At 48.6% G+C, this 20,479-nt stretch overlaps 1 protein-coding gene across 1 annotated transcript; it reads right to left on the reverse strand.

The window, feature by feature from the left end:
- Positions 1-1,170: 1,170 nt before the first annotated feature.
- TMEM38A (transmembrane protein 38A) lies at positions 1,171-19,980 on the reverse strand. The gene is made up of 6 exons (XM_055344820.1): positions 19,797-19,980; positions 8,117-8,273; positions 7,668-7,852; positions 5,337-5,424; positions 3,564-3,681; positions 1,171-2,782 (listed from the first exon to the last, which is right to left on the reverse strand). Exons 1-6 carry the CDS (start codon positions 19,918-19,920, stop codon positions 2,555-2,557), a joined length of 900 nt encoding a protein of 299 aa, XP_055200795.1. The 5' UTR covers positions 19,921-19,980; the 3' UTR covers positions 1,171-2,554.
- Positions 19,981-20,479: the final 499 nt, after the last annotated feature.

The raw sequence follows: 20,479 nt of genomic DNA on the forward strand, positions 1-20,479 counted from the left end.
TATCCCTCTTTACACGGTCTCCCCCACCCTTCAATTGTAATGCAATTTTTTATTTATGATAGTCACAGAGAGAGAGAGAGAGGCAGAGACACAGGCAGAGGGAGAAGCAGGCTCCATGCACCGGGAGCCCGATGTGGGATTCGATTCCGGGTCTCCAGGATCGCGCCCTGGGCCAAAGGCAGGCGCCAAACCGCTGCGCCACCCAGGGATCCCCAATTGTAATGCAATTGAAGCTCACTCCTGTTGTCACTGCTGGCTCCTTTGGCTAATCGGTGAGCACAATTCTGCTGGATGGAGCAATTATTCATTCCCTCACCTTTTGATGGACATTTGTTGTTTCCAGTTTGGGGCTATCACAAAGCATCTATGCAAATGGGTGTCCATGTCTTTGCAGGGACACATATTTTCATTGCTCTTGGGCGAGTACCTGAGTAGAATAGCTGGGTTATATGATTTATATGATAAATGAACATTTGATTTTTTTAAAGAAACTGCCACTGTCTTCCAAAGCAACTGCACCATTTTATTGTCTATTCAAATCATTTGTTTATTTTTATTTGGGCTGTTTGTTTTATTATTGAGTTTTGAGACTTCTTTATGTATTCTGGATACGATCCTTTTTTTTTTTTTAAGATTCTATTTATTTGAGAGAGAGAGAGAGAGATCATGAGCTGGGGCAAGGGCAGAGAGAGGGAGAAACAGACTCCCTGCTGAGCAGTGAGCCTGGCCTCCATCCCAGGACCCTGGGATCATGACCTGAGCCTAAGGTAGATGCTTACTGACTGAGCCACCCAGTTACCCTGGATACAATTCCTTTATCAGATGTGTGATTGCCAAGTTGTTCTCTTAACAGGGCCCTGTATGGACTCTTAACTGCAAACCTTGATTGCCCCATTAATTCACCCATCAATCTACAAAGGGCAGTGATAATCATTATCCCCTGGTCCCCAAGAAGCAAATAGGGTTGGAGAAGGGGAGGCCTCATGATCTATCGGTGGCACAGTGAATATTTGAACCCCAAACTCAGATTCTACCCACTGGGTCCATCCCTTCTTGGTGAATGGGGGCTGTCATGAGCCTCATCTCCCTGCAAACTCTGAGTATCTCTAAGGACACAGAACCCTACTGTGTCCTGAGGCCGAAAGCAAGAATGAAAGAGCCAAGGCAATGTGCTTCTTCCACAACAGATTTATTTGCTGAACCTTCATGCTGAGCCTTGATAAACATGCAAGAGGATGAATTCGGAGCCTCAGGACCCATCCGGCTCCCAGGTGTCACCAATCAAGGCACTTTCCCAACAGCTGGGCAATACCTGGGACCCTGCTGCCCCCGTGCTGATGTTTTTTGCAGCTGTAGGCTGCTGCCCTGAGCACCCCTGTGCGGACGACAGCTCTAAGCCGGCCGGTCTGGGTCAAAACACTGCCGGAGACTGGCCACACCTAATCTACCCATCCTCAAGGGTGTCCTGATAACAGGCTGAGATGGAGGGGTGGTGGTGGTGGGGTGCCGCTCAGCTACCATTCCCCTCACTCACCCTGAAGCATGTTCCCAGGGCCCAGCAGCAGCACAAGGCCCCCCATAGAGCAAGCCAACTCCTCTGGGTGATTAAAGGAGCCCTGGAGGCCGCTAGCATGGGGGAGGCCCAATGTGTCTAGGGCCCGACAAGTACTCAGAACCCCTTTACAGACCTGGATCTTGGGGCCCCTGCCCAGCCAGCTGCATTTCTTTGGTTTAGGGGTGGCCTGAAGCCAAAGATCAGAACAAGCCTTCCTCACCCTCCGAGCTCTCAAGACTGGCCTAGATGTGTCTACTGAAGGCCTCCTCTGTGCCAGGTAACTTGTTGTGGGGGGGGGGGGATGTTCTCTGATCCACAAACACAAATAGTCTAAAATGCAAAGCCGTTCTGAAGCACGAGGAACATCCATCAAGGCCTCCCCGCCCGACTGCACGGTGCTTAAGAGTTCATAAGGCTGGTTCACATCCAGGCACACACCAGCACTTCCACACAGAGGAGGGCTGGGCATCTCCACTATACAGAAGGGGAATGCAAGGCTCGGAGGGGGCAGCTTGCCCAATGTTGTCCAGGAGGAGTGGGTAAGAAGAGACAGAAGTCACAGCAGCTGCCTCACAGCAGACACTTAGGAATTGTCCATCAAATTCATGAGTCTCAACCTGACTTGAAGTTCTTTCAGAGTCAAGATGTAATTTTAGAGAGGAAATAATAGAACCAAGAATATAACTGCTAGGGTTTCTGGCTGGGCCACTGCCCGGATGCTGTGGGCCTCCCCTCAAATAAAGCTGTGCTGCTATAGTGGCCTGGCAGAAAGAGAGAGAGGGACCCCTCCATTCCTACAAATGCCCCTCACCCCCATATCTCACTTAACCCCCCCGACATCAGCCCTGGAGGGTGGACTGTCAAATGGCCCCAGTTTGCAGACTGGGAAGTAGAGGCCCGGAGAGGGGAGAGCTGAGTCCAGGATGCCCCCGCACCGGCTCTGAGGGGCTTGGGTCAGGGTTCTCTCCCTGGCACCCCTCAAGGCCTCTGGGCCACCCACTAATCTGCCTTCTTGGTCTTCTTCTTCCTGGAGCCCTCACTCAGCTCCTCTTTGGACTTAGCAGGCAGGGCTGAGTGTGGCGAGCCAGGCCCACCGCCACCATGGGACCCGCCATGGTTGTCATGGTGATGGTCGCCCCCCCAGGAAGTCCCAAACAGCACAGGGCAGATATAGCCTTCCAGGACATCAAACGGGGAGCTGTGGGAGTGAGTGGCCGTCAGGAACACCTGAGGTGGGGTAGCAGAAGGACAGGGAGACAGCAAGACAAAGAGAGATGGAAGCGGAAAGCAAAGTGGGAGGAGGGGAGGGGAGGGAAGAGGGGAGAAAAGGTCAACTACGTCAAGGTCAGAGGTAACCCAGACCCATCCCTCTGGCTTTATGCACCCCCAGGAGGGTGACCAACTATCCTAGGCTTCCCAGGATGCAGGACTTCTGGTGCTGAAACCCAGACAGTATTGGGCACCTGGGGACAGTTGACCTCCCCCCTCCCCTTAGGGATCCCCCAACCCTTGGGCTCAGAGAGGAACAATGCTTGGCCTGTGGCTGCTCACTCCCTTCCCCTTTTCACTGGCCTATGGGTCCCCTCTCAGATCCATGGGGAGGACTGTGCAGTCCCCCAAGGCCCCTCCTGGGTGAGCTAACCCCAGCTCAAAGCCTCAGGATCAGACCAGGACCATTCCTTGTCTAGCCTGGGTCCTTGGTGTCCTGAGCGTACCTTCCAGGGTCTGGTCCCTCAGCTCTCCATCACCCAAGCATGAGGTCCTGATTGTCTAGACTCTATGCGCCCCTGCCCCACTCTCTAGCCTTTGCTCAGGCTGGACCCTCAGAAGGGTCTCCCCTGCTCAGAAGGCCTTATTCTCCTTACCTTGTCCCCACCTGCTGGACACTCCTCTTATCAGATCTTCCTCCAATGCACAGACCTAGTGCCTTAGGGTTGCCCTTTCTGGGAAATCTGAGCTCCCAGGCTGGAAGGTGTGGGTTGGTGTGGGTCAGGGCAGGAGGGCTTACCTTGCAGGACACCATGAACATGGTGAAGATGAAGATAAGGCTGGCTTTGGACACCGGGAGCCAGCGGGTCTGCTGGAGGGTGAAGAGTATGGCTCCGTACAAGCTGGCCTTTGTGGGGCTGGAGGGGGGCAGCCTCTGTTATTGCGGGGTGCCATGTAGCTCAGGTCTTTTTCCCTCTGGCCCAGACCCTCTACTCCGCCTGCCCATTGCCACCCCAGCTTCTCCTGAGTGTGAAGCGGGACGATGCCTGCTTGCCAGGGATAAGGTGGTGTCTCTTTGCACGGTCAAGGGTTAACTTGGCCCAAAGAGAGATATGGCTTTCCCCCCGGCTCCTGGGAGGTATCCGCTAAGCCCTGGACATGCTTTGCCTGATAGGAGCGTCTTTGTTTACTTGGGGACTTTGGGTCATACCAGTTAATAACGACGTGGTTTAAGGTGGGGTCTTGGGCCACGTGGTATCAGCTCGACCTCTGAAGGGGCTGGAGACAGGTCAGGCATGCAGGCGGTCAGCTATGTCTGTGTGACCAAACCCCAGTAAAACACCAGACACCAGCACAGTGCCCCCAGAGGTGGGGTCACAACACATGGTTCTTCTTAACCTTCCCTTTCTTTCTTACAGGATAGGTTTTCAATATTTTAACTTGTTATGAAAGAGAGACCCGTGACTTCTGTTTCCAATGTCTGTTGTTCACTGCTGTCCTTAATGATGATAATTCTTCCGGATATTTCCAAAGCACTCACCAGGTGCCAGGGCCAGGGAGTTTATGAGTGTGATTCCATGGAGCCCTCACACTCAGCTGATGAGGCGGAAATAGAATCCAAGAAAGGAAACCACTTGCCTACTCAGCGGCAGGCAACACAACATTCTGGGGGCCCATTTCCTTGTCGGTGAACTGAGGGTGGGAGTAGATTTTTGGCAGGGACAAAATGAGATAATGCTCTTTTTTTTGAAGGGAGGAATGGGAATTTTCATTGGTATATAGGTGAGCCTTTAAAAAAATTTCTGTCATATTTTAATGGCTACCACTTTATTTATTGTAGATTGGGAGAAAATTTAACTAGTCCAAACCAATTAGGTTTTTAAAAATCTATAGGCTGGGCAGCCCGGGTGGCTCAGTGGTTCAGTGCCGCCTTCAGCCCAGGGCGTGATCCTGGAGACCCAGGATTGAGTCCCACATCAGTCTCCCTGCATGGAGCCTGCTTCTCCCTCTGCCTGTGTCTCTGCCTCTCTCTCTCTCTGTGTCTCTCATGAATAAATAAATAAAATCTTTTTAAAAATAAAAATAAATAAAAATAAAAACTCCATAGGCTAAATTTAGCATGGAGCCCTAGGTCGGGTTCTGGATGCTGCTACAAGGTCCTGCCCGCATAGTCCCAGCCACACTCCCCACCAATGCCCTGTATCCCATGCTCTGTACTCCTCATCCCCACTCATATTCTGTACCCTGACCCTGCAGAACTGGGCAGAATCATTGCTCTTTTCTGACTTGACATTGGCAGAGGTGCTCGACTCTGTCTGGAGGCTCCTGCTTTGCCAGAAAACTCCTACTCACTCTTTAAAACCCAAATCAACACAAATCAACTCCCTGCTGCTCTGCCTGTCCCTTTCCTCTAGGCAGAACCATGACTCCCCTTCTGCTCCATGACCTCTGGAAGCTTCTGGAAGACAGAATCAGGCTTCTAAGTTACCAGGGCATCCAACCCAGGGTCGGGCCCCGGAGGCACCTATACGTACAGGAAGGATGCGGGGTGGGGGGTGGATAGGATACTCACAAGGACATGTGCAGGATCTCATTGGTCTCTGGCTTCCAGACCCCTCGGAGCAGCTGCTCAAAGTTGGACATGAGGGCAACACCAGAGCCTACGAGACAGAGTGCTCCTGAATGAGCCTGCCACCTCCAGCTCCCCATTCTTCTTGGCTGAGTTCCCAAGGAAGCAGCTTCTCTGCTCCTAGAGTCTTTTCCAGAGGGACACTGAGCCTGGGTGTATGATAATCAGTTGCAGTGGGGAAACTGAGGCTCAGGAGGATTACATGGCATACTTGGAACAAAACCCGCATGAAGGAATTGAGATCATATCCCATCTGCAAGGTATGTTTTGAACAACAGGGTTGTCTGCCCTGATCCTCCTAGTCCAGGACCCTGAGCCGTGCATGAGGCTTTTGGAAGTCTCTCCATCCTATGCTCTCTCCTCCTTAGGGCTCTGAACTTTCAGTCCTTCTCAAGCCATTTGCCCTCTGGGAGGCATGCTATAGCCCTAGGGAATTTGTTCTATAGCACAGGCTTCCTGGAGAGCGAATAAGGAGACCCATATGGGACATAATGGCTGAAGTTCTAAAAGAACCTTTCCATTTACCCCAAATGTACTGGTCAAAGAGGCTTGGACACCTACTCCAGGAATGGCCACACTGAGGTCCCTGGTATGTACCACTGGACCAATAGTTCATATCTGGAATGATTTTGCCCCCAAGGAGGCATTTGGAAATATCTGGAGACATTTTTGGTTGTTGCAACTGGGGCGAGGCTACTACTGGTGGGTTAAGGCCAGGAATGCTGCTCAACATCCTACAATGCAAAAGACTGCCTCCACCACAGGGCATGATCCAGCCCCATGTGTCAATGGTGCTGAGTACACTGTGGCTCAGTGGAGGGTACTTCTAAGCCCTGGCATTTTGGCAGTACCCACTTTGGTATAAGGGAGCAGGGATGAGGTGCCTAGTGGTATTAGCACCTGCTTGAGCCTCCTTTCCCTGTCTTTCTGTTACTCTTGCTGCACTTCTACAATTATTGTTGGATTGTCTATTTCTCCTTTAACTTCTTTCAGTTTTTGCTTTATATATTTTGGTGCTGTTTTTAGGTGCCTATATGTGTATAATTGTTATATCTTCCCAGTACATTGACCCATCACTGTAAAGTGCTCCTCTTTATTTTTAGTAACATTTTTCGTTTTAAAGTCTATCTTGGTCTGCCTCTTAGCACAGCTAGAGGAGAAGGAAAAGGAGGACTTCAAAGTAGTAGGAATGTGGATGCTGAATTTAGAGGACCTGGAGTCAAACCTAGCTGCACCTCCTTAGCTGTGTGACCATGTGGAAGTCATTTCATTGTCTTCCTCAGTAAATAGGGGGTGATGTTAGACTTCTCCCGAAGCAAAGTCTTAAGGATCAAATGAGATTAAGCTGTGTAAAGGCCTCAACTCAAGTCTGCCCTGAGTCATAAAGTCTTAACTTGGGGTCCACGAACCCACACAGGAAACAGAACTACTTCTTCATTTTCATGTGCCTCACTGAAATACAGCCTTTCCTTCCATTGTGAAGGAAGGCAGTAAGCTGATAAGGATTTGCAAGGCTGTGACTCCAACACCAATGGAATTCATGGATTTTTTTCCTTTTTCACAATCCCATTGTTGCAGATGGTTTCATAATATCATTTGTGCTCGACAACACTTCAAAAGTTCAGAAATACCTATTTGCTAAATGAATGGTCTCTTACTTAATGCATTGGTAAAGATGTATAAAATTACTGTATCATATTAAAACTTTTTGGTAGCTTTTATTAAAAAATTTTTGATAACTATTTTAAAATAATGGACCTCTTTTATCATCCTGTATATTTTATCTTATGCACTTAGAAACATAAAAGGCTTTACCGGGCTCAAAGCAGACCATGGCCCACAAAGGTTAAGGACCGCTGTAGTTATAGGGGTGTGGTTTCTTCTCCAGGAGGCATTTGGCAACATGTAGAGACATTTCTGGTTGTCACACAGGTGGGTGCTACTGACATCTGGTGGGAGGTAGCCAGGGATGCTGTTCAATATGTTACAAAGCACAAGACAGCACCTACCATGAGGATGATCTGACACCAAACATCAGTAGTGTCGCAGTTGAGAAAACCTGCTTGAGAGACAGGTGTCATTGTCTCGCTGTCCTATTTATCTCTGACAGTTAAATTCTGGAAGAACCTTCCCACTAACTTTAAAGCTGTTGGCTAATGAGGCTGGACTCCCACAACAGTCCTCTGAGCCTGGAGTAATGTCTGGCCTGATATGTACCACTGAGCAGGGGTTCTCAACTGAGGTGACTTTCCTTGTAATCATGGTTCTGTTTACCTTTGACCCAGCCAGTGGCAATCATGACGAACCACCCGTGGTGGTAGTGGTGATGGGCGTGATGGATGCCCACGGCGATCTTCCGGACTCTCACTACCTCCTTCATGGCCACGAATATAAGTTTCACAGGCAGGAAGCAGACACACTTGTAGAAAAGGTCCAGAGGGCAGAAGAAAATCAAGTACCTTTGGGGAGAGAGCATGGAATGTCAGGGGGAAACAGACTGTTGGGGGTCCCTGGGAGATGAGATGGTGGCCAGATCCCCCTCCCCAACTTGCCGGGCTCAGGAGAGAGCTGGGCAGTGGACAGCAGTGCCATTCAGGTCCACTGTGGAGGTTGTGTTATGGGTCCTGTTTCCTCCAACCTCCTGCCTCCCACTTCCCAGGTGGCTGGATCACCCCTGCCCCCAACTCTGCTCTCCCACACCCCACCAGCCTGACAGTGCTTACCAGACAGCTGAGGCCAGCAGGACGCTGGAATTGTTGCTGAAGTAGTCGATCAGGGGCTCCCCAAGGAGAAGATCAGCCAAGATGTAACTCCCGAAGCAGTGCAGCATGGCGCACAGCCAGGATGCCATGGGATGGCGTCGGGAAAGCTCGACTGCTCCTGGGGGGCATGGGGGTATCCCCCACTGTCACCAGGGTGCCAAGGGTCTGCTTTGTCCCATACCCTCTGGTCAGCCCATCCTAATTCAACTGCCTTGCAGCTTGCCCACTTCAGGGGAAGAACTCAGGCTCAGAGAGGGGACAATGACGGTACTGCCAGCTTACATTTAGCAAGCACTTCCAGGTCTCAGACACTGGGTTTACTTTTATATGAAGGACTCGTTAAATCCTCATTGATAATCACAGCCAAGGGATCACTCTCGTTATCCCTGTATGAGAGGGAGGCGTGGACACAGAGCAATGTACAGATGGGAACACTTCCCTGCGGCTTCTCCTGCCTTGGGCTGATGCCAAGATCCCTACAGGCTCATGCCTGCCCTCTTGGTCTCTCCCTCTTTTTAAATTCTTTTATTGTGGTAAAATATACATGAAATGTGCTACTTTAACCATTTTTAAGTGCCCAGCTCAGTGGGCATTAAGCACATTCACATTGTCATGTGACCCTCACCACCATCCATCTCTAGGACTTTTTCATTGTTCTCCACTGAAACTCTGTCCCCATTAAACACTGACTCCCTATTCCCTCCCCCAGCCCCTGGCTCCCACCATCTACTTTGTCTCTGTGAATCTGACTGCTCTAGGGACCTCAGGTGAGTGGAATCACATAGTATTTGTCCATTTGTGTCTGGCTTATTTCACTCAGGATAATGTCAAGGTTCACTCATGCTGTGGCAGGTGTCAAATTCCTTCTTTTCTAGGGCTAAACAATATTCCATTGTATGGATATTCCACATTTTGTTTATTCACTCAGCCATCAATGGACATTGGAGTTTTTCCTCACCTTTTGGCTATTGTGAATAATGCTGCTAAGAACATAAGTGTACCAATGTCTGTTTGAGTTCTGGCTTTCATCTCTTTTGGGGATATACCCAGAAGTAGAATTGATGGATCAAATTTTATGTTTAATTTTTTTGAGGAACTGTCATATTGTTTTCCACTGCGGCTGTACCATTTTGCATTCCTACCAGTGGTTCACAAGGGTTCCAACTTCTCTGCATCCTCCCCAACATTTGTTGTCTTCTGTTACAAGCTAGTGGCATAGAAGGAGCAAAGACACAAAAGCAGAAATGGCCAAGCACAAATGCCACATCCTCTGGGAAGGCTTCCTTGCTCTGCTAGGTCAGTCACTCCTGCCTCTGGGCTCCCATGACCCTGTGGACTTCATCCTATTATGGGTCTCAGTATTTTATTTAATTTTTAACACTAAGAGAAGGTAGATTAGAGATTGCTCAGGGCTGGAGGGAATAGGAGAGATGGGAGGGTGACAGCTAAAGGATACAGATTTGTTTCTGGAGTTGATGGGTACACAATTCTGTGAACATACTAAAAACCAATGAATGGGATGCTTTATAGTTTTTATTTTTAAAAAATATTTAATTTATATGAGAGAGCAAGAGAGCATAAGCAGGGGGAGTGGTAGAGGGAGATGGAGAAGCAGACTCCCTGCTAAGCAGGGGGCCAGATATGGGGCTTGATCCCAGGATCCTGGGATCATGACCTGAGCCAAAGGCAGATGCTTAACCAGGTGAGCCACCCAGGTGCCCCGAATGGGATGCATTCAGTGGGTGAATTGGATGGTATGTGAATTACGGCTCAATAAAGCTGTTATAAAATAAGGACAACAGAAAAAAGGTGACTTATTTCAGTTTCTGTAACTGAGGATACACACTCATAAATGATAGTAAACTGAGTCTTTGTATAAACCCAGGGCAACAAAATACAAAAAAGAATGGTCTTGCTTAGCAAAGAGAAATAGGAATCCAATCCATCAAGAAGATGGCTCAGTGCACTGGCCTCCAATTTGGCTGTATATCAGCATTACCTGGGGACTTCACAAACCAGATACTGGAGCTCCATCCCAGAGCATCTCAGTTGGTCAGTCTGGGGTATGGCTGAGCTTATGGACTTTTTAGTGTTCCTGGTGATCTTGATGGGCAGCAATGTTGAACACCACACAGAGATAGAAGAATGAGCTGGCTGATGTCCTGCAGCCCTGATAACCCAAGATCATCTATCTGTGGCTAGGAGGATAGGCTCTCAAGGACAAAGGTTTTCAAACTGTGTTCGTAGGAACCCTGGGGCTTGAACTCATGACCCGGAGAACAAGAGTCATACATTGTATTGACTGAGTCAGCCAGGCACCCCCTATCTTTATGTTAATGTGGTCATATCTCCCTATGGCCACACCCCCAAGTTGCGCCCTGGGTGTCTCCTGGTGTGACAACTGTGTCATCTAGATTCCTCCCCTCCCTAACTAGTTTCACTTTCCAGAGAATGCCTTTAGGATTAAGTTGTCAGGCACAGCTACTTAGCTCTCAAGGCCAGGGCTGGTACAATAACTCTCCTTAAGCAATTCACTTGAATCTAATGACAATTCCATTCAGTGTGGGCGTGAGATGACAAGGTTACATGTGATCTATTAATCAAAAACTAATCAAAAGATATGATCTGTTCAGGTTTTTTTTTTTTAGGTTTATTTATTTATTTTAGAGAGAGTGCATGCACTAGTGGAACTCAGGTGGGGGAAGGGAAGGAGGAGAGGGAGAGAGACTCTCAAGCAGACTCCCTGCTGAGCATTGACCCCCCCCCCAATGCAGGACTTGATCTTATGACCCCCGAGATCATACCCCGAGCTGAAATCAAGAGTTGGATGCTTAACTGACTGAGCCACCCAGAATCCCTGTTTTTTGTTTGAAAATTTCACTTTGGGGGCATCTGGGTGACTCAGGTGGTTGGGTATCTGTCTTTAGCTCAGGTCATGATCTTGGAGTCCTGGGATCTGGCCATGCGGAAGGCTCTGCTCAGCAGGGAGTCTGCTTCTTCCCCTCCCTCTATGCTCTCTCTCTCTCAAATAAATCATCCTTTGTTTGTTTGTTTGTTTGTTTGTTTAAAAAGTCACGTTGTTTCTAGAAATTGGATGCCTTTTGTCTCTAAGCTGTCAAATCTGAACACTTAGCCTCTCCATGACATGCACCATGAATGAAGCTACTGACATAAATACCTATACATACTGTTGATTTACTTAACAAATTGATATGATCTTAATCCTTTGGTGAGTATGGAGACCTCATCAGTCTTACCTGCAGCTGCACCCCCAGCGCATGGTGTTGTGACACATAGTAGCTGACCAAAAAATAGTTGTTAGTGAATGAACTCCTGCCCTCATGGAACTTACATTCTAAATGTGGACGAACACCTCCTAGGCATTGAGGTTGTGTTGGGTACTGTGGGTCGCACTATAACAAAACCTCCCCTGTTTCACATATTTGTGGAGTTACTATTTTGTCCCAGGCAACTATATGCCTTCACTCTGCCCTTGAGAGCTTTTAACCACACATAATATGAGGATCAATATCCCCACTTGCAGTGAGTTATGTGGGGGGCCAGTGTCCCCCTGCCCAGAATTCACATCTACCAGAACTTTAGAACTTGATCTTATTTGGAACAGAGTCATTGTAAGGTCTTTCATTCCAAGAAACATGAAGCTCACTCCCTTCTGTAGAAGGAGCTGCCTTCTTAGCTTGGTCAACCTCACAGAGAAGTAGGGGTGGGTGGTGGAAATATCTGCCCCTCCTCCAGAGGGGAAAAAGCCCAAGCTTTCCTCTACACACACATTGGGAATTGGGAGGATCTACCGGCATAACCACCTTGGAGGCAATGTGCTAATACTGAACAAATCTGAGGCTGTGCATTGCTTGTGTCTTAGCAATTCTGTTCCTCGCTACTGACCCAAAAGAAACCAGCAAAGGAGATGTGGAAAGGATTTCACTGCCACATTGTCACAGTGGAAAAGTAAAGTCTATATCTTTCAGTGATGGGGTGGAGAGTCACACACAGAGTCAGTATTTAAAAGTGAACTGCATCTACATCCAGTCTCAACCGCATGTGTCACTGCTTTCCTATGGGGCTGGATCATTTCCTGCTGCAGTAGGGGCTGTCCTGTGCTCTTGGGATGAAGAGCAGCATCCCTGGCTTCCACCCACTAGATAGCAAGGGCATGTTCCTACCCTGGTTGTGACAGCCGGAACTGCCTCCAGATATTGCCAAATATCCCTGGGGCAAAATCTCTTCTGGAGATAAATCAACATGGATAAATCCTTTGCGGTTATTACGGAGTAATAAGGTTAAGTTGCAAACTGATATATTTACGTATATTTTATGTATATATTTAAAACACAACACACTCTGAGTAGTTCATAGACACGTATATAGTGAGAAAGTGTAATTACAGGCATGAAACAATACATGGGGATTTTAGGGTGGTGGTCACATCTAGAGAGGGAGGAGGGAGAAGGGATGAGGTTGGCTGTGTCTCTCAATCTATTTATTAAAAATCATCTGAAGTGGGGCAAGTGGGTGGCACAGTTGGTTAAGTGATTGAATCTTAGTTTTGGCTCAGGTCATGATCTCAGGGTTGTGGGATCAGACCCTGAGCTGGGCTGCACGTTCAACTTGGAGTCTGCTTGAGATTCTTTCCCTCTCCCTCTGCCCTTCCCCTCAACTTGCATATTCTCTCTCAAATAAATTAGCAAATAAACAAACAAACAACAAACAAATAAATAAATAAATAACATCTTTTTAAAAAATCTGAAGCAAATCTATGTTCACATCTGTTAAGTCTGTGTGGAGGGGAAAGAGGTGTCTGTGATACATGTTCTGTGTGTATGAAATATTTAATCACCCAAACTAGCAAAAACAAGAGTCACCTGGAAAGCTGGTAAGCAGGAGGGGCATGGGGTGCTCATCTGTTTCATCATACTGGGCTCCACAGGCTCCCTCATCAGACCCTCACTCTGTCCCCTCTCTGATGGCCATGATCAGAGGTCCAGGAATAGGAGGTGGGCAGGGGGGAACTGTGCTATTCCTACTGGAAGAACCCAGCAAAATGTTCTGGAAGACTCTCAAAAAATCATGTTCACAAGCAGCACTATTCACAATTGCTAAAGGGGAGAAACAACCCAAGTGTCCACCAACAGATGAATGGATAAACAAAATGTGGTAGATTCACACAATGGAATATTATTTAGTTTTAAAGAGGAATGAAGTCCTAGCATACACTACAACATGGACAAATCTTGAAAACAAGCCAGACACAAAAGGTCACATAGTGTATGATGTCATCTATATTAAATGTCCAGAACAAGTAAATTCATAGAAACAGAAAGCAGATAAGTGGCTGCCAGGGGCCGGGGCCTGGGGGGATGCGGAGTGACTGCTCATGAGGATGGGGTTTCCTTTTGGGGTGAGGAAAATGTTCTGAACCTACATATTTCATAGAGGTAGAATCATATAGCCTTTTGCCTCTGGCTCTTTCACTGAGCACAGTATTTTTTTAAAAAACATTTTTTGCTTTAAGTTACATATCTTTTAAGATTTTTTAAAAAGATTATTTATTTATTTATTCAGAGAGAGAGAGAGAGAGGCAGAGACACAGGCAGAGGGAGAAGTAGGCTCCATGCAGGGAGTCCAACGTGGGACTTGATCCCAGGTCTCCAGGACCACAGCCCAGGCTGCAGGCAGTGCTAAACCACTGCACCACCAGGGCTGCCTGAGCACAGTATTTTTAAGGGCAATTTTCATTTTTCTCTGCTGTAAGATAGTCCATCTTAGGAATAGATCACAAGTTATCTATCCATTCTCTTATGCAAACTACATTTTATAATCAGGAAACATGCCTAATAAGAGTTGTTTGACAGAAAGTCATAAACACAATTCCCTTTCTCTTTGCCACCGTCAATTAACCATGTGACCTTGGACAAATCATTTTTCTTCTGTGTCCTGCTTCTGTCAGGTGTGAACCCCAATCCCTTCTTTTCCTAGCTCCTAACAAGGGCTGGAATTAAAATTTCCCTCTTCAATCTCACCCTGCAGTTACAAGCCCAGAGTGCATCTTCTCCCTGCCCTCCAAGTTGACCTAAGTCTCAGTATTTACAAAGGTCCTACAGTATGAAGCAGAATGTTCTCTTCTCTTCTCTGGGGTGTCTATTTAAAATGCTGCCAGCTGAGAGTTAATCCTTTGGAGCAGCTGGTGGGTCCTGCAAGGGCTGGGTCAGGTGAGGCACCCATGTTTTGCAGAAATGGATACCTCTGCATCTAAAAATAACCCATAGGGGTTGAATTCTTTCCAGGGTCATTCTTGTGCCCTCTGGGACCATCCCAGGGACTGAGGCCAGGGAGCCCGGGGTGGGGGTAGTTTGTGGGAGTAAAGCAGGCTCCCGTGTTTGCACCATGGGTGAGTCCTGGTAGAAAAGTCATTGACTCAGGTTCGGCTCTGCTGCTAACTCTGGTGTGGCCTTGAGCAAATAAATGGTCTCCACCAGCCTCAGCTTCCTCTGCTTTCAAAAGAAGAACATGAGAGCACCCCCTGCCAAGTTGTATCATCGATGATTCAATGGGGGTGTGTATGATTGTCAATATGCTTCTTAGCATTATCAAACTTATTTATCTCAGCAACCCCAGAAAGAGCAAGGTCAGCCTCCCCATTGCCACAGAGGCCAAGATGGAGGCTGATGGGGGATGAGCCTGCCCTGAAGATCCATAGCAAGGTGATGCTGAGAACCTTCCCTCTAGCTCTTTCCCTTTGCCATACTCCTTCCTGAGTTCTCTTGCTGGGTTTTGGGGCAGCACCAGGAACCAAGAGAATGTGGATTGCAATCCCAGGTTGGCCACTAAAGCACTCCCCTCTCACTGGGGGAAGGTTTTGACTCCTGTCTCTGGGCCTCAACCAGCGTATTTGTGTATCACGAGGGTGCTGTCTAGTGACCCACCATCCCAGTTGGCCTGACCAAGGGGTTTCAGGGATGTGGGACTTTTGGTGCTTGTCTAATGGAACCTGGACGAGGTGATCACCCCAGTGCTATTATTCCTTTCAAAGGGCACCAGTGAGACAAAAAAAAAAAAAATTGCTTAGTGCTTAGCAATTATGCACAAGTGATTCTTAGCATGGAACTGAAATGGAAAGTACCTGTGGGTGGAAATTTTAGCTGATGGATTTCTAAAAATCAGCTCTGCCTTAGGAGGGAGGAGGAAGCCGTGACTGCGTCCCTAGTTCTGGCCTGAGATAGGTACTATAACAGTCCCTCTCTGGGGGTCAGTGTCTTGTCTATGGATGGCAGGGAAGCACTAGAAGGTTCCCAGGGCTCTGCAGTGGCTCTGTGCTATTTAATCTGAGGTCTAAACATGGGAAGTGTGTTTACAGAGCTTCTCAATGACTTGAAGGCAAGTCTTCTCCTGAGCCTTCAAACTCGGGTGTCTGCCTTGGTTTCTTCCCCTGTAAGAGATGGCAGCCCCTGCCTTGCAAGGCTGGAGGATAGTCAGCCCCCCACCCTCAAAAAGCTTACAGTTCATGCAAGATGTTTCAAAACAGGGCTCAAGGAGCTGTCTCCTTAGCCCCACAGTATTTATTTTAGAAGACATTCAAACTGCAACCAAGATGTCTATTCAGTAGATGAGTAACTATGATGCATATATACTATGGGATATTACTCAGCGATGAAAAGAAATGAATTCTCAAGCCACAAGAAGACATGGAAGAAGCTTAAATGCCTATTACTAAGTGAAAGAGGCCAGTCTGAAAAGGCTACACACTGTATGGTTCCAATTCTATGATATACTGCAAAAGATAAAACTATGGAGACAGTAAAAAGATTGATAGTTGTCAGGGGCTTGGCGGAGGGGGCAGGATGATTATGTGCAGCTTGGGGGATTTTTAGGTTAGTGAAACTCCTGTATGATACTGATATGGTGGATACATGTTATACATTCGTCAAAGTCCACAAAATGTACAACACAAAGTAACCCTAATATAAATTCTAGACTTTGATTGATAATATGTGGTAGTGATAATATAATAATAATGATGTAGGCTCATTGATTATAACAAATGTACCCCTCAGTGCATAATGTTGATGGTGGGGAGGTCAGACAGTACATGAAAACTGTACTTTCAGCTTAATTCTGATGTGGATCTAAGGCTGCTCTAGAAAAGAGTCTATTAATTTTTTTTATTAATTTTTTAAAGAAAAAATGTTATTCTTATTTAAAATTTTTTTAAATTTATTTTTTACAATTTTTTTTTAAAACAAAAAAAATGTTTGAGCAGCCAATCCATAAACATAGGGAACTGAAAATCACATTTCCAGCTAATCACTTTCCAGCTTCCCTTGAAAAATCACTTCTGGATGTCTGGATCTCACCTGGGGACAGTACCCACCTGGCAGGCTTACTGCTTCCCATATATCACCTGCCTGGCCCTTGAAAGCATTGGAGTTTGAGACTCAGTCTAGATTATTGGTTCTCAACTGGTGGCAGTTACATCTGGGGATGTTTCCAGTTGTCACAACTGGGTGTGCTACCAGCATCTAGTGGGTTGAGCCAGAGATGCTGTGAAATATCCTGAAATGCCTGTAATAGCCTCCACCTACAGAGAACGATCTGGCCCTCACTGTCACTTAGGCAGACGTTGGGCAACACTGGTGCAGAGTTGATTCTTAGCTGGGGAACTTAAAAAAAATACTGACACTGGTACCGTGCATAGTGCTTCTGATTCAAATGGAGGAGTGCTGTCGGAACAAGAGGATTCTGAAAAGCTCCCCAGGTGAGTTGAATGTGGAGGCATATTTGAGAACCACTGGTCTGGAAGGTTCTTTGGTTAGGCTGAGGCTTAAAAGTATCCAGGACTATCATTCATTCATTCAATCATGCAGCCGACATCCACTGCTTCCTCTTCTCTTCTTGCAGAGAGCTAGGGGTCCTGGAGCTGAGCCAGACCTGGTCCTCTCTGCCCTGTTAAGGAGCTCCAGGTCTAAGAAAGAGCTCCTGCCTCTTTTCATTCATCACTTCGTAAATGTTATGCAGATTCTGGTTCAGCAGGTCTGGGTGGGGGAGGGCCTGGCATTCTGCATTTCTTAACCAGCTCCCAGGGGCCAAAGATGCTGTTCACCTGAGGACCACACTTCGAGCTCTGTCCTCATTCAGGATTCTCATGAAAGCCTGACCCAGAAAATGCCCGCATCCCAGGAAACACATCCTCCCACGGCCTTACAAATAATTGTAACAAGTGCCTTAGACCCTACTACCGACAAAGCTCTCAATACATCTTCACAATAGCCAGGCAGAAGAGTTCAGGATTATGTTCTGATGAGCCTATTTCATAGGCTAAAGCTCACGGAGGCGCAGTAACCAGCCTGATATTTAGTCAGTGGTAGAGTAAAACATCTGACTCTTAATTCAGAGATTTTTCCTAAAAGCCAGCTTGGCTGTCAGCTTCACAGGTGTGCTGCCTTTGCAGTTGCCCAAGACCTTGTGTTTGGAAGGGTCCCACATTCAGCTTAGTGCTCTGTTGTCCCCATCTTGAAATTCTGAATTTCTGAGTGAGGGGCCCTGTAGATTCTGTAGCTGGTTCTGCAATCTGGCGCATAGATTCTGGGAAGAAACCTTTATAGAGGCTCAGCAGGAACACCAAACAGGGGGCTAACAGCTAGGTCCAACACTTCCCTTTTCTAAGGGGAAGCAAGTACCCCAGGGAAATTGCAGTGAGTCTTGGGGTCTGGCAGACCTGGGTTTGCCTCCCAAGGCTGTCATCTACCAGCTGTGGGACCACAGGTTCGTTGCATATGTAAATTAGCTTAGCCACTATTTCCTATTTCCCCAGGTACAAACAGAGGGGGTTTGAATTGGGCAAGCGTTTCTGAATCTTGACAGCATGCAGTAATCACTGGGGAGGGGAGCTTGAAACATGGGCATGCAGGGCCCTATCCCAGATATTCTGATTCAATTTTTCTGGAGTGGAGATGAGATGGGGGGTTAAGAGCCCCGGGGAGACCCTAATAAGCAGCTAGAGTTATGAACCACTGAATCTTCCTTACCTTCAGGAACCTTCAGGCTCCAGTACCTCTAGTTCAGATGATTTATTTACTCTGGCAGAAATATCTAGACCCCTTCCCTCCCCTCGCATGCTCCCAGCCAGTGAGGACCTCTTTCCTCTAGACACTTGTGTCCTACATCCTTACAGGGCTCCAGCCCTCTACAGTTATAGATTTCCCAAGGTGTGCTAGGTTCTGTACTTGCTCAAGGGACTGGCCAGAGCCACCAAAAATTCATCTTGGACAAGGAAATGCAGTCCTGTGTTTATGCTAAGACATACAAAGCTTATTTTGCTTTGCAAAGTAACTGATCTGCAGAATAGCTTTTAAAGAATAGGCTCTGGCTTGTGAACGGGCAAAAATAAAATGGAACAAAAATACTTGGCAAGCAGAGTATGATCCTATTTGCATAAAATCGTGCTTTACCATCTCTAAGTACAGGGTTATAAAGGCACAGAAGAGAGGTCTGGAAGGATGGGCAATACCTCAACTGTAATGATCCCTTTTGCGTTTCTCAACTTGATTTTTAAATACACAGAAGCACCCATTTTTCTAATCTGAAAAAAAAAAAAAAAGGTATTCCATTCCGGAGAGGAGAATACAGGGGTAATTTACATCTAAGTGGGAGAAAGGGTCACTAAGTTTCGGGATGAGAGATCCCTTTTCTAAAGCTAAATTCTCTAGTCCGTTTCGTTTGCTGGTGTGCTATACTTGTTAAAACGCTAGGAGATGAACAAGAAACATTCAGTGAGCCTTATCTAAAAATAGAATGCATTCTAAGGAGGCTATTTACCATTATCTAAAAAAAAAAAAAAAAACGCTTAAAAACAAAACAAAAAAACCAACCCAAGAACCAGAGTCTCTTTTTCCTTCTGCGATTCTCCGCGAGGGTCTGGAGCTGGCGGCCGTACGCTAACCCCAAGTCACCCTGCCCTACGGCCGATTCTGCTCAGTAAGTAGAAAGGATCCGCGCCACGGCTGGAAAAATTCCCGCCGGCAGCAGGAGACCCAGCTCCGCTCGGCCCGAGGAGGAGGGGAGATCGCCCCAGGGCCGCAGCGGAGCGGGGGCACCCGTGTCACTTTCTGCGAACCGGATTACTGCCCCCAGCACTGCCGGCCCTTATATAGACACTCAACAGCCGCTCGGGCTCTGCGCGCCAAGGGCAAGGAGGGAGGTCACGGCTGCAGGCGGCCAGGACATCTGGACAGGCCAGCAGCGCCGACCCCCCTGCGCCCTCACCACCACCTATGCCGCTTCCTCAAGTCCACACGACCCTGCCGGGACCCCTGACCTTCTCTCCTAGCCCCCTCCCCAGCACCTGTTCCCTCCGCTCCGCGCAGCCGCGTTCCTCTCCAGCCCTCCCCCACCCCGGCCCCACCATCCCGGGGGCTTCTCTCCTTGCCCTCCCTCTGGTCTTCCCCCTCCTCCTGCCCTCTCCATGCGGAGGAACCGCACGATCCCGGCACCTGCTGCTCCGCGGATCCAGCCCCGGGGGCTGTGCCCCGCCATGATCGGGGGCTTCCCGCACCTCGCCACCCGCAGGTGTCCTACACCCCCGCCCCGCGATGCCGGCCCCCACGGGCTCCTCGCCCTGGCTCACCTGGCTCATACTTGAGGTAGAGAATGGAGACGATGAAGTAGCTGAGGTCGAAGACGGGGAAGAGCGGCACCCGCGAGAAGCTGAGCGCCAGCTCGCCTAGGCTCAGCGCCGAGAGCAGCTCCATGGCGCCCGCCGGGTCCCACCCCAGCCCCCGGCCCAGTACGTCCCGCAGCCCGCGGCCCGGCGACTGCGCCCCCGCCGCTGGACCCGCCCCCGCCCGCCAGGCACCGCCCCCAACCCGGCCCCCGTGGGAGAGGAGGCGGGTCGCCCCGGGGCGGGTGGTGGGGCCGTCTTGTCCCCAAAAGCCCAGTCGGTGTCCCAGACTCCGTCCCTCGGGCCATCACGACCCTCGTCAGCCCAGCAAGGCAGGGTGTAGGGGTCCCTATGGTGTGATCTGGACAGGCTGGCTGCCCACCCAGGAGGGATGGATCAGTCAGGACTCCTTAGGACCCATGTCCCCCGGAGCCCTTGGATCGCGACCTGCATCCTCTGTGGGTCCCGGCCAGTTGCGAACCCCATCTTCCCGTGCCCTAGAGGGTCAAGACCCCGTCCTTTACGGAGCTGTCATGACGCTAGTCCTCTGTGGGGCTCCGTAAGTCGTGACCTCCATTCCCCACCGGGATCCCGATTCTCCGAGGGGACAGCTCGGTCGGACCTCCGCCCCCAGTAGCTCCAGCTTCCCC

The sequence above is a fragment of the Nyctereutes procyonoides genome, unplaced genomic scaffold, assembly GCF_905146905.1.
Source record: "Nyctereutes procyonoides isolate TBG_1078 unplaced genomic scaffold, NYPRO_anot_genome, whole genome shotgun sequence".
Lineage (NCBI taxonomy): Eukaryota > Metazoa > Chordata > Mammalia > Carnivora > Canidae > Nyctereutes > Nyctereutes procyonoides.

Bases quoted from the DNA above. Each gene is read 5' to 3' on its own strand.
- TMEM38A (XM_055344820.1), bottom strand. From the start codon at position 19,920: ATGGAGCTGCTCTCGGCGCTGAGCCTAGGCGAGCTGGCGCTCAGCTTC. The intron at 7,853-8,116 runs GTAAGCACTGTC...CTCTCCCCAAAG, and splicing joins CTGCTGGCCTCAGCTGTCTG to GTACTTGATTTTCTTCTGCC. The intron at 3,682-5,336 runs GTGAGTATCCTA...GCCCCCCTCCAG, and splicing joins GAGATCCTGCACATGTCCTT to CCCCACAAAGGCCAGCTTGT.